Source organism: Perca fluviatilis, chromosome 15 (assembly GCF_010015445.1).
Source record: "Perca fluviatilis chromosome 15, GENO_Pfluv_1.0, whole genome shotgun sequence".
Taxonomy (NCBI): domain Eukaryota; kingdom Metazoa; phylum Chordata; class Actinopteri; order Perciformes; family Percidae; genus Perca; species Perca fluviatilis.
The window spans coordinates 36860253-36874349 of record NC_053126.1 but is presented as its reverse complement, the minus strand read 5'-3'; the positions used below and the strand labels follow the sequence as shown (position 1 = coordinate 36874349).

The 14097-nt window shown below is 42.2% G+C and overlaps 1 protein-coding gene and 1 long non-coding RNA gene across 2 annotated transcripts in view; one reads left to right on the top strand and one right to left on the bottom strand.

Moving 5' to 3' along the window:
• The window catches only part of LOC120573898 (phospholipid transfer protein-like), a 28903-nt gene that overhangs the window by 10998 nt on the left and 3808 nt on the right, over window positions 1-14097 (top strand). The window contains exons 5-7 of the mRNA XM_039823805.1: window positions 123-269; window positions 366-420; window positions 1770-1928. Of these exons, the coding sequence (XP_039679739.1) occupies window positions 123-269; window positions 366-420; window positions 1770-1928 (361 nt within the window). The remainder of the gene's footprint in view (window positions 1-122; window positions 270-365; window positions 421-1769; window positions 1929-14097) is intronic.
• On the bottom strand, window positions 5957-6696 carry LOC120573899. Its single transcript, XR_005641790.1, has 3 exons — window positions 6646-6696; window positions 6275-6352; window positions 5957-6034 (listed from the first exon to the last, which is right to left on the bottom strand). It is a non-coding gene; the product is annotated as an uncharacterized LOC120573899 (long non-coding RNA).

Genomic DNA, 14097 nt, shown 5'->3' with positions numbered 1-14097 from the left:
TGTAAAACACATCACCACCAATAGCATATCGCTAACACAGCTGCCTGTCTGAACAAACAGAAACACGGTCCCGGAAGAGTTGGCGAGGGATGCAGGCTGCGTTATGTTTGATGTGTTTTCAGGGGAACAGCTGTCGTAACAGGACAAAATGTTGGAGTCACCATCGGAGTGAGACTGATCCAAACTGGAGGACGTCTGAGTCTCGAGATACCGTCTGGAGATGACTACTGTAAGACCCGAGCTGACAGGATCCGTGTGGATAACCTGGGGTAAAACAGCCAATCAGCTGAGTCTTTAGTTCTGGAGATAAACCATATTTCATTGATTGATTGATTGATTGATCAGATGTTCTCGTTGTGTTTCAGGTTTGTGGTGAACGCTGCTCTCACAGCAGCGTTAAGGTTTATGTTCACCTCCCAGGTTAGTTCCTCCTTCAGTCTTTAAAAGAACCCAACCGGTCAATGAGTCCTGAACCTGCAGGTTTAGGTGCAGACCGGGTCAGACTGTAGCTATGTTTCCATCCACACGTTTTTATCTGAATTAAGTGATATCGAATGAAAAATGCCTCATGGAAACAGTAAAATCCGACTGAATTTCATGAATATCGACTCAAATGAAATACGTTCGGTCTCATCAGATTTTCTCTTGATCGATATACGGCTTATGCGATAAACGCTGATGGAAACGTTATTTGCCGAATAAATAATGAATTGCGATTAAGTTTTAGGTCATTTTATGTTTGCAACCCGCAATAAAACGAAGAAGAAGTTTCAGTTCATTTCCGCCCAGTATTTCCGCTCTGTTTGCACACATGATGCTGTCAACAAAAACAGATGTAAGCGGACAAACGAGGAAAGATACACTTTTAATTTTATTTTTATTCAGAAAAATATAACAGCTATTTTAGATAGCAAAAATCTAAGAAACGCCATCATTTATCAGGAGCTCGCGAAGGAAATGATCAACAGTTACGACAGGGACATTCTAAAACGCTTAATGTGAAAAAGCTTAACGTGGTTTAATGTATCTAAACAATGATCAATCATCACCAAATTTCTCTCTCATATTACACATCATAACCACGGAAAACTGTCAAATAATCTAACCCAATGTCCAATTATTATGGACGTTATCTGACATAAAGCGTTTCTGCTTTTTCACGTTAAGCGTTTTAGAATGTCCCTTACGACAAGCCGTGGGACGTCCTGCGGAGTAAATGGAAGGCGCTCAAACAGCGATACACGGCTCAAAAAAGAGAGTTGTCTTGCAGCGGTGCCGGAGGGAAAATAAAAGGCAAGTTCCACCTTTTTGATGAGCTGGATCAGATCCTCGGCCAAAGGCCCATCGGAGCTTAGGCTTCTAATATTAACAACTACTTTTGTCTAGCAAAACTTTGTTCGCAAAAGTTTGCTTGAATCTTGTGCGATTCAGTGCAAAAATGAATGGAAACACCATGAAATGTCTCAAATCAATTAGATATACCAATTTAATCGCAAAACAGCATGTGACGTCATTACGCACTGGTTTTTATTCGCTTTAAAGCTGTTTGATGGAAACACACTTTCACCAGCTTTATTCACATGAGTTTTTTTACCGAACTTCAGATAATTCGATTGACACTTAGCTTTTTTTTTTCTGTCTGTCTGTCTGTCTGTCTGTCTGTCTTTTTTTTTTTTTTTTTTTTTTTTGACCTGTCTCTGTCTGTTTGTCTGTCTGTCTGTCGGTCTCTCTCTCTCTCTCTGTGTCTGTCTCTGTCTGTCTGTCTGCAGTTCTGTCCTGATATTAGGAATCTTGTCCCTAATGTAAACACCATGTTGGCGGGCGTCGCCATGACGAGGACTTTGAGCAAAGACCACAAAATCAACCTTGACTACTCTCTGAGCGGAAATGTCACGGTGACGTCCAACAGCCTCGACGTGCCTTTCACAGTAAGAGACAGACATGTTAAAGGGGTGATAGACTGATTCTATCTAGGGTATTTCACACTGTTCCTTAAGGTCTCCTAATGGGGTATGGAACATTAGTTGAGCCCGGCTGCTGTACTATGCGCCCTAATGCAACCCTGTTAAATAGAATGAAACGAGAGGTTTTCTCCCTTATATGGTATGCTCATGAATATTTAGATGAGCTGCACGCTGATTGGTTGGTTTACAAAGAATGGAGCTGCAGAGCAAAAAGGCACGGGGGGGGGGGTGAACAACACACAGCACAGTAACAGAGTCGGGTATGGCTGCAGCCTGGAGCCCAGGCTTGAGACGGGAGGCATGAGACAGGAATGTAGGAGACAGAAGGCATGAGACGGGAGTGCATGAGACGGGAGTGCATGAGACGGGAGTGCATGAGACAGAAGGCATGAGACGGGAGTGCATGAGACGGGAGTGCATGAGACAGAAGGCATGAGACGGGAGTGCATGAGACAGAAGGCATGAGACGGGAGTGCATGAGACAGAAGGCATGAGACGGGAGTGCATGAGACAGAAGGCATGAGACGGGAGTGCATGAGATGGGAGGCATGAGACGGGAGCAGAGATGGGGACTCGAGTCTGAGACTCGGACTTGAGTCGGACTCGAGCTTCGAAACTCGTCAACAACCTGTTTTCATACAATTATTGCTTTTTAAATCTAAATTCATTCATGTATTTCTATTTTCTTTTATTGGCGCATATACGTTGGGGAAACGTATGACGAGCTGCATATTCCCTGCCCTTTGCTATAATGTGCAACGTAACGCATGCGCTATATATAAAAAAATGCATTGACGATGGCAACACCAAGTCCTCCCGCATTTGTGCCTTTTGTCATTAGTTTTGCTTTCAATAACTTCATAAACAGTGGCAGTAAGCCAACAGCTACATGCAAGGTGTGTGGCACCAAGATAAATGATGCCGGATCAACGTCGAACTTCATCAGGCATCTCAAAACGCACCCAGATAGGTCAGTAACTCACCTGCTAATGTGAAAGAGACGTTACATTTAGTCTGGGGGGGGGCTATTAAGTGAACAAGGTGTACCCGGTTCACCAAACACTGGGCCATCTTGACTGTCTTAATTCTGCACATCTTTCTGTTACTGTAGTCCTATTTACTATTTCATTATTTCATCCATGCGTGGCGCAGCGGATCCGTGCGCACTGTCCCCTGCCGTGGAGACGCTGGCCTCACTCATAACAACCTCTCCTCCTCTGAGTCTGGTCTCACTAACCTCTCCTCCTCTGAGTCAGGTCTCCCTCGCGCTGGACTCAGTTTCACTGAGCACTCAAACTGCTTATTGTGCGTAATTTGGACTGGCACTGAGATGCATGTTGTTCTGTAACTGGTGTGGCGCTGCTGCTATTCTCTTGATTTCCACTTCGACATTAGACATTTTTTTGAATGAAAGAGACGTTACATTTAGCATATATCATCACAGCTAACAAGCTAACCAACGCAAAGTGTTGTGCTAATGCTGGGAACAGGCACATTTAATCTTTATAGTTGTATCCATATGATATTACAGACTAGGTAAATATTTCACCAGGTTGTTGTTAAATAGCAATATGGATCAGTTCTCACATGTTTGCACCATGGATGGTGTATTAACTTTCAATACAAATGTTTCCCTCAAACTTTGAACACTGAAACATGTAATGCATGATGAGGTTGGGCTTTACAGCCAGTTAGTAACACAGGCAAACATGTATTCTTTGGTGCAGATACCAAAATATTGAAAAATACAGTTATGAAACTGAAACAGAGTTCTTAATTTGTTTTTCTTCAGATTGCTTTGCAGTAGACCCCATAAAGTTCTCCTACAACTGATTTTGATACTGTACGGATGGTAGCTACAGGACATGCTTTGAATTCATAAGATTTAACAATACAGTGTTAGGGACAGATCAGATGGAGATGGAGACTTGAGACTTGACTTGGACTTGCCCCTTAAAGACTTGAGACTTGACTTGGACTTGCCCCTTAAAGACTTGAGACTTGACTTGGACTTGCCCCTTAAAGACTTGAGACTTGACTTGTACTCGAGCTCAAAGACTTGAGACTGTTGTATTGGGTTCTTAAAATAAGGAATAAAGACAGGGACGTCACTAGGATTGAAAGAAAGGGGGGGCTTAGCCCCCAGGGTATGTGTAACTTGTGTTGGCAAAATCTTTGCACTCACATCTTTCGTTACTGTATTAGAGCTACACATATGTCAACCACCAGTCAAGAAACCAAGATGTTAACAAGTCAAACGTGACAGACATATCCTCTTCTTCCATTTCTACTCAGTTCCTTCTGTCTTAATCTTTAAGATAAAACTAAACCCTGATGCTAATTTCATGACTTCGAAATGCAAAGTGGTCACATGAAACAACATCCAAAATGTCCAAAAACTGACAGAGGCCAAATAGCTAATAAGTTGGTAAGTTAAACAAATATGAAAAATAGCAGTAAAAGAAAAAGAATAGGCATCACTGCATACTTTATCATGTAAGATATTAATACGGATCCTATTTAAAGTGGCTACTGTCTAAATACAATAACCTGATGGCGGAAGGAATAAAAGATTTGGAGTAATGATTACTGTATATACTGTATTGACTGTATGTAGGACTGCTTTCATTTCATTTTCACATGTGTATCAGTGGGGTAACATGTAGTGTACTACACAGTAGTAGACTACATGTTACGGTGCGTACTGCACCGCGAACTCAGAACAGCGAAGTATGTGACAAATTCTAAAGTTACAGATTAGCCTATTTGTTTCTTTATAATAGGCATACATAAATCACATGCCAAATCACTACTGCTCAAAAAATTAATGAATAGGTGCGGCCTCAGTAAGAGCGTTCTCCCCATGTAGGCTAGCCCAGATAGCAATGAGTCGGCGGACCACCGGCGGTGCTCCAGAGGCAGTAGAAGCGTCAGAATGGCGTAATCGCAAACACATTTGCCGGCGGTGCGCCGGCGGCAGCCGCTTTTTAAAAGCGGCTGCCGCCTTCCTACCTTCGTTCGAGGCCGGCCCGCCGGACAACCGCCGTTCCGCGCCGTATACCAAATTTGGCCGCTCTGTGTTCGTCCGGAGGCAAACGCTATTTTCGAGCGATCTGCCACCCGGTTATTGTGTGTATATATATATATTCATTTATTTATATTTAATATTTATAGCATGCAGTTTATCAAGAATAATGGTTGATCAAACCAGACAAATTTCCATTTGGCGTTTTAATTCCACATTTCAAAGTACAGTAACTGTCATTGAAACAAGACGTGTCAGATCACTGAAATACACACACATATATATTATATATTTACACATACATACATACTGAGGTAAAAACAGTAGTAGAACAGACATACATAACTGCAATGCTGACTTGTGACACAAGGATTTACAAGTTCTATTTAACAACAGAATAAAAGTTAAGCACTGTGACAAAACGAAAAAGCAAATGTTAACAACAGAGTAAGTAGAATATTTGGTGAAATAGGATCTCCAAGCTATTTTTAATAGAATAACAGTTAAGCACACTGATGGAATGAAAGTAGAATTTTGGTACTAGTTAATGTGCAATATCAAGTAACAGGTATGAAATAGGATTTACAAACTATAATACCATTGTTAAGCACTGACTCTCCAAGACGTCACAGCATTAGGGTCTGATCTGCACCTACAGGGGTTCCCAGAATAAAAGAATAAAGTAGTCAGTCCTGGTCCCTCAACTACTTAACTATAACATTTATATCTAGGTCTACTTCATGTACAGGTGGCCCCAGTGGGAATTAAACCAACAACCACAGGTGTTTGCAAGTTGTACCTGATTGCCAAGTGCAAGCAAACGTCTTCAACATTGTCCCAACTTGCTTCACCTGCTCTTGAAGTGAGCCGCTGTCATCCGAAGGTACAAAATGAAAGGCATATGGTAATTTTGAACCTAAATTACACACAAAAAAAGTAAAATTTAAGAAAGAGTGCATATTCTCACCTGCTCGTGCATTGCTATCCCTCAGGGTGTGGTTCTCCTCCCTCAGAGCTTGGTTTTCATTCTGGAGTCTCTGGAAATCTACATAAAATAAATAAATAAATACCATATTTCCTGGAAGAAAAGTTTAGCAGTAGAGATAACACACATCAGGTACTGATAAGAGAAATAAGGGTTAAAAGCAAAATTAAAGAAAATGATACATGTACACATACACTATATTATGTCTCGTATGACCGCTTCATCTCATTAGACACCATTGCTTATTATAGTGCATTCACATCTTTGTGTAAAAAAAAAAAGAAAGAAAATTAAACTCACAGCCAATTTCTGATCCATCATTCAGGGAATGTCTGAACCAATGATAGCGCCAGGGCCTCTTTTATGTTTGTGGATGGCCTGTAAATGTAAAAAAAAAACACTTTCAGTAAATAAACAAACAAGTGACATTACAGATTTAAATTTCCAGATATTTAAATATTTCCAAAAGTAAGATAATCTGAAAATATCAGAGACATTGAATTTCAAGGCACAAGTATCATTAACTATAAGGGTTATATGGATATGCATACCCCACTGTCGAAGAAGTTGTGACTTTCACAAAATCTTCCACCGACACATTCAAGCCCCATTAAAGAAACATGTCTAGGTATAGAGAGATGATGTCAGGGCAGTAAGAGTAAAATGCTCACCTCTAAAATTCTCTGTCAGCTCAGGTTAGCTTATCAGCGACAAAGCTGTCCATTCAAAATAACCTGGAGAAAACATAGCAATATAGCTAGAGGTTAGCAACAATTCGAAGACTTGACCCACTTCTTAACTAACTCTCACTACTTCAACCAGTAGAGCACTGTTTAATATGATAAGCACGGCACAGCTGGTAAACATTAGCTAGTCAATTATTGTGTTGCGTCGCGATAGCCGTGGCTACATGCCAACCACAGAATTAGCTACCACGGCTAACGCTAGTCTCAACGTAGCAACTAGCTAAGCCATGGTCATTTATTTCAGCAAATGGTGCTAAACTAGTGTCACTACCCAAAGTGAGTGGAGTGCAGATTTGAGTTGCGCATGCGTCACTTTGCGACGAGTGCAGATGTGAGTTGCGCATGCGTCACTTTGCGACAAGTAACCTACAAGATGCTAACGGCGGTTTGAGCTAACGTTAGCAATCAAGTAGCCTACTAGCTAGATGTTAACGGCGTTTTGAGCTAACGTTTGCAATCAAGTAGCCTATAGATGCTAATGGCGTTTTTAGCTAACGTTAGCAATCAAACAATCATAGATAGCTAAAACGTTTTTGAAATGACTGCTAGCTACAAGTTAGCAATCAAACAACATTGGCTGTCACTTGAATGGCGTTTTGAGCTAACGTTAGCAACCAAACAATCATAGATAGCTAAAACGTTTTAGAAATGATTTCCATCTTCTGTTATTGTATGTAAAGAGAAACGTTTATTATTTTACAGATTTCACAAATTTCAGTAAGACACGTTATGCCGTAAACAGTTTAAATCTGAGCATGCGCTACTCACATTTGCACTCGACCAGAGCCGGTCTGACTCGGCTAACATCGGGTATGACACGTTATGCCGTAAACCGTTTAAATCTGAGCATGCGCTACTCAAATCTGCACTCTACTCACTTTGGGTAGTGACACTAGCAATGGGGACATGGACACAGAAAAGTTTACGTTACATCAACAGTGAAAATAATCGCTTACCTTGAATACACGACGAAGTTTCACCAAAGAAGCACAGGCCAAAACGGATAGAGCGGGGTACCGGGTTATTTCCAACGACTGTTGTGAGAAAATTCTAAATTCCAACAACTGGGGGGGGGGCGCGTTCTTCTTCTACGGGGTAGAGAGGGCAGGAGGTGTTTCTTCTTCCTCTTCTTCTGAATTTCTGGCAGACTGATGTGTATGTTATAGGAGCAAGGGTTTAATATATGAACTTATTTCTTCTACTTCTTAGTTAATATATCCATGTTTAGAGGGTGTGTCAATTTATTTCTCCTACAAATGGTGATACTGTTTTATCATAATGTACACAACACACAAATGTGATTGTTCATATTATAAATGTTGACATGACAATATAATAATAAAAAATACATTGAGAGAGAGAGAGAGAGTGAGAAAGCCAACCCTATAACCCAGAAATGGTTACTCTCTGAAAAAATAACCCACGATTTTAACCCAACATAAATAACCCAGAAACTGGGTTGAAGAAATAAACCAGGAGTTTATATAAATAATTCGATATATTTTACATATATTACTGTATAATCGATTCAGAGTTTCAAAGTAATTTAAATGTCATTTCCTAAATCATACCTTATCATGGAATCAAAAGTCAAGAATCTGTTATAAACCCTAATGGCTTTGGAGCAAAAAAACCGATTTGATGTAATTTACATATAGGCTATTATGATTTTATAATCGCTTCAAATGTGAAAATTAGTTAAAACGCTGTCAGTTCCACTCTAACTCCCAACATGCCAAACCAACATGGCTGGTCGATTCTGAGAGTAGCCTTGTATTTCAAAGCGGCTTGCCACCAGCCGGCCGCGGTCCATTAGACAGAGGCAACCGCCAGAGAAAGTGAAGCAGTCGGCCCCAGCTGTTCGCCGGCGGCATCTCGCAAGAAATGGGAGTGACGTATTCGGCGGCAAACGTTTCATCCCCGCCAGCGGGACGCACCTATAGCCGACAGCTTAGGGCCGGCGGCAAAAAGAAGCCCTGCGGATATTTTTTGCTATCTGGGAGGCTGTGCGGCCCGGATTTGAATCCGACCTGCGGCCCTTTGCTGCTTGTCATTCCCTCTCTTCTCTCCCCCTTTCCTGTCTATCCACTGTCACTATTAAATAAAAAATAATCAAAAAAAGAAGTTTGCCTTTCCAGTTCAATAAACCAAGTACTGCCATCTGACTCACCCATCACAAGACAGTGTTACAATGAATTATATCATACCAAAGCATTGTATGGCTCAAGACTATGGCAATATAGTATTCACTAAAAAGCACCCAAGCAGAAAGCACAATAGTAATTCTGAAACGTGATTGACTGAAGATACAACAATGCCATCACACAACACAGCTGAGCGCAGGTTGCAAAATAAACGGTCACTTAGTCAGCTGGCAACTTCACAAACTGCAAAAGCCAACATATAGCTAGGCTACTGCACTTGACAACTAAGTCTCACACAGGCCTATAGCAGCATCACAAAATTATGATGCAATACGTCTGATATGCATGGCTTTTCAATAAACTAAACTAAATATGTACATTATCTGGTCACACGGTCACAACAGATTATATTAGCCTAGTCAATTTACAGATAGCATAATAGCTCTTACCTTTAGAAGTTCTAATTTCTTGTCTTTTTCTTTGCAAAGTCGCAGATCAAATCCTCAAAGTCCAGCTCCCTCAGCAGCTCGCTAAACCCTACTACAGATGCGCTGCTGTGTGTTGGTAGAACTTTACAGGCAACGCAACAAATGTCTCCGGTGGACAGTGATATAGAATCCACTCCCGTGGTACCGTTTCACCGTGGTGAAGGTGTCGGGTCAGTGCCTCGTTAGTGAGAGAGCGGGTCTTTCTGCCGCCAGCCTCGTCCCCCCTCCGAGATGCTGGATGTTTAGCCGCCCGATTCTGAAAGGCTGATATGCCTCTGGGTATAATTTCCTCCTGGACGGTCTCTGTAATCGGTCCCCGTAGTGCAGGCTCTTCAGAGATGATGGTACCTGAGGTGCCATTACCTTGTTCTGTAATGCTGATGACCGTCCGGCCTCATCTCTGTCTTTTTCCACAACAACTTCGCTAAAGTTAACGTTAGCCACCGTTAGCTGTGGCTGAGTGTAGCTGGTAGAAGGCAGCGATTCTTCCAAGCTAACGTTGAATGCGTAGCTCCTCGAATACCGGCATCATCCTCCCTCCGAGCTCTTTTAAAAAGCTTTTATTCGCGGGACATTTTTTATAAGTAGCAGCCGCTTCTTCTTTTTCTTTTCCACACTTTCACTCGCTGATACAACCCAATCTGACCGGGGATCAGTAACAAATTAATTCCACTCTTTCAATCTCAACTCGTTCTTAGAAAGCTGATCTTGAATCAGTACGATGTAACAACCTGCTCTATGCCCACCCACCTTTATCATTAGCCAATCTACACAGTCAGTCATCATACTGACTTATAAAACACACAATCACGAGACTTCATTTTTTGTAAACAACTTTTATTTTATTCTGATTGGATAATTATCACCATAATGATTAATGCCCATTGGGTAATCCGGGTTTGATCACAGTTTGCAAACAAGGGGTGCTGCAGCACTGTCTGTACCCGATCCGTTCCACCGGCACAATCCGTTCTGCGCATGTGCAAGATGATACGTATGCCATGACGTATGCGCAGATGATAATACCGTTTTACGACCTGCCCAATATGTTCCGACGCTAGCCTCCACCGGATAGCTAACAGCTAATTCGGCTAACCGCTAGCCGACAGCCTTCAGTCTAAAAATAACGCATGCGTAGAACGGATCGTAGCAGGCAGAACGGACAGCGTAGATTCAGTCTAAAATAATGTTAAGTCAAACATGATGGGAAAAGCAGGCTACAGCTAAATTAAGACTTTACAGTAATAACAATAAAGACAAGTATTGAGTGATTGTATTTTAAATGATCAGCAAGTAAACTGAAGTGGCGTAACAGCTGTTATATATGTTAACGTTTATTTTCAAGTTTTATTTTGAGGGTCTTTTAAAGTTTACATGCTGTCTCAGCTAGCGTAGTTCCGAATTAACTGTTAGCTAAACTAACGCTTAGCTTAACTGTGGAGGCTAACGGCAGACCGCTACAATCAGCTAGCGGTTAGCAAAAATTAACCGTTAGCTAAACTAACGTTAGCTTCCGGTGGCGGCTAACGGCGCACCGCTATAATCACCTAGCGGTCCGCCAAATTAGCTATTAGCTAAACTAACGTTAGCTAAACTAACGTTAGCTAGCGTGGGAACAGATTGGGTAGTGTCGTAAATCCTCGTACCACAGCGCATGCGTGAACATCTTGCGCGTGCGCAGAACGGATTGTGCCGGTGGAACGGATCGGGTACTGACAGTGCTGCAGCACCCCTTGTTTGCAAACTGTGATCAAACCCGGATTACCCAATGGGCATTAATCATTATGGTGATAATTATCCAATCAGAATAAAATAAAAATAACCACCTCTGTCAGTACCCGATCCGTTCCACCGGCACGATCCGTTCTGCGCATGTGCAAGATGAAACGTATGCCATGACGTAGGCGCAGATGATAATGCTGCGTTCATGCTGTCACTACCCAAAGTGAGTAGAGTGCAGATTTGAGTAGCACATGCTCAGATTTAAACGGTTTACGGCATAACGTGTCATACCCGATGTTAGCCGAGTCAGACCGGCTCTGGTCGAGTGTCAAATGTGAGTTGCGCATGCTCAGATTTAAACTGTTTACGGCATAACGTGTCTTACTGAAATTTGTGAAATCTGTAAAATAATAAACGTTTCTCTTTACATACAATAACAGAAGATGGAAATCATTTCTAAAACGTTTTAGCTATCTATGATTGTTTGGTTGCTAACGTTAGCACAAAACGCCATTCAAGTGACAGCCAATGTTGTTTGACTGGTTTACTTGATTGCTAACGTTAGCTCAAACCGCCGTTAGCATCTTGTAGGTTACTTGTCGCAAAGTGACGCATGCGCAACTCACATCTGCACTCGTCGCAAAGTGACGCATGCGCAACTCAAATCTGCACTCTACTCACTTTGGGTAGTGACACATGCCACCACCACTTCGGAATAGGTTGGAATAACGGCACCGCTTCCACCTGCACGATCCGTTCTGCGCATGCTCAAGATGTTAGTTTAGCTAACGGTTAATTTGGCTAACCGCTAGCTGATTGTAGCGGTCTGCCGTTAGCCTCTACCGGGAAGCTAACGTTAGTTTAGCTAACGGTTAATTTGACTAACCGCTAGCTGATTGTAGCGGTCTGCCGTTAGCCTCCACAGTTAAGCTAACGTTAGCTAGTTTAGCTAACAGCTAATTCGGCTAACCGCTAGCTGAGACAGCATGTAAACTTTAAAAGACCCTCAAAATAAAACTTGAAAATAAACGTTAACATATATAACAGCTGTTACGTCAGTTCTACTTTACTTGTGCTCATTTAAAATACAATCACTCAATACTTGTCTTTATTGTTATTACTGTAAAGTCTTAATTTAGCTGTAGCCTGCTTTTCCCATTATGTTTGACAACGTTATTTTAGACTGAATGGCATGAACGCAGCATTATCATCTGCGCCTATGTCATGGCATACGTGTTATCTTGCACATGCGCAGAACGGATCGTGGCGGTGGAACGGATCGGGTACTGACAACCTCCAGTGCGTCTATGCGGTGCGGTGCATCATCTTGATAGCACAAAGACTCTTTGTAGCCTACTTCTGTCTCACTTCCGACTTTTCGGCTTTGTTTATTGTAGCTGGATATATCATTTGTTGCATCTAAATATGAATGAGGATAAATCGAATTGTTGTTCTTATTATTTAGGGGGGCTTAGGAACATTTTGGGGTAGCTTCAGCCCCCCTAAAATAGGCCTAACGACGTCCCTGAATAAAGACGTAGCAGGGTTGATTCACACGGCTTACTTTATTGTTCTCTCACCAACTAAACTGCTACACAACCCTCCAATAGCCTTGTACTGCCCCCAGGTGCCCCGGCAGTGTAACAATATTATAGATCACACCACAGAGACTTGACTTGGACTTCCAAAAAATGACTTGTGAACATCTCTGGACGGGAGGCATGAGACGGGAGGCATGGGACCGGAGATCTCCAGGCTGCAGCCACACACTTTTGCAGCAACACGATCCCTTTTTTTACTTTTGAGTCTGGCCTTCTTAGTGCCACCTTTCCCTTTTAGTTTTTGGCTTTCCATAATTACACTCACTTACTGTCTGTTAACGTTACCGATAGACTTCCAAACATGTGGTTGGACAGCGGCCGCAGGCAGCACCGCTACCGGAGCAGGAATGGCTGGAGCAGCAGAGGCACGAGAAAATATCCCCGGCTGGCTTCAAATTTAATTTCTGCTCCAACACATGAACTCATCAACTAATGTTACTGTACAAAGCACCAGAGACACAGCTTAGTTACAGTTTAGTCATCTTCCAGTGTGTCGCCCACACACACACACACACACACACACACACACACACACACACACACACACACACAAATGCAAAGTTTCAACATTTTCATTACAACCACTAGTGTTGCTGTAACATTACCCTTGGGACATAAAAAAACCTCCACTTCCAGTTAGTTCTGTGTCTCAGCCCACAGGCACACAGACAGAGTTGTAACTACTATGTTCTTATCATGTCTCGTCCTGGTGGCTCCAAAGCCCCTTCTTCCCCGAGGATCCATGTTGGGGAAAAAAATTCATGACCGTGGATCATTTTCAATATCCTTGAAAAAACTTCCAAACTTTCTTCTTTCTAATTCCCGTGAAAGTACACAGAGCAACTCGCAGCTAAACTAGTGTGTGAGATCTAGCGACCTACATTCAGTCACCAGCTGGTCTCAGACCAGTGGTCTGTATGTACATTTTGGGGCATGACAAAGGTACAGACCAGAGCCAATTAAGGTACAGCCACAGAGTTGACGTCAACTATTAGCTTCGTTGGGATTCGCCCGTTTTCAGCGGCAGTTTCAAATAGTGAGATTTGCAGAGGAAACGGGTGTCAATGGGACTTTGAGGTTCTATGTATGCCTATTTTACCCACCGAACTGTCATAATTCAACTATGACAAGATAAACTCGGTTTTGCATTCTATCACCCCTTTGAACACTTCCATTCTATAAAACTGTTCACAGTAAAGGTCCTTGCACACTGAGTCCGAAATATTCGGCGTCTCTTTCCAGATGTCTTCTGTTGGAGTTGGCATGTAGGTGTCCTTAAGTTGAAGCCAGATCTGGTCACAGGTCTCCCTCACAATCTTCCCTACACTGCTGATGCCCGACCTAAAACTGCTGGCCATGGTAGTGAATGAGTCCTCTGTGCTTAGATACCTAAAATTATACAAAATATAATTAGGCTATAGC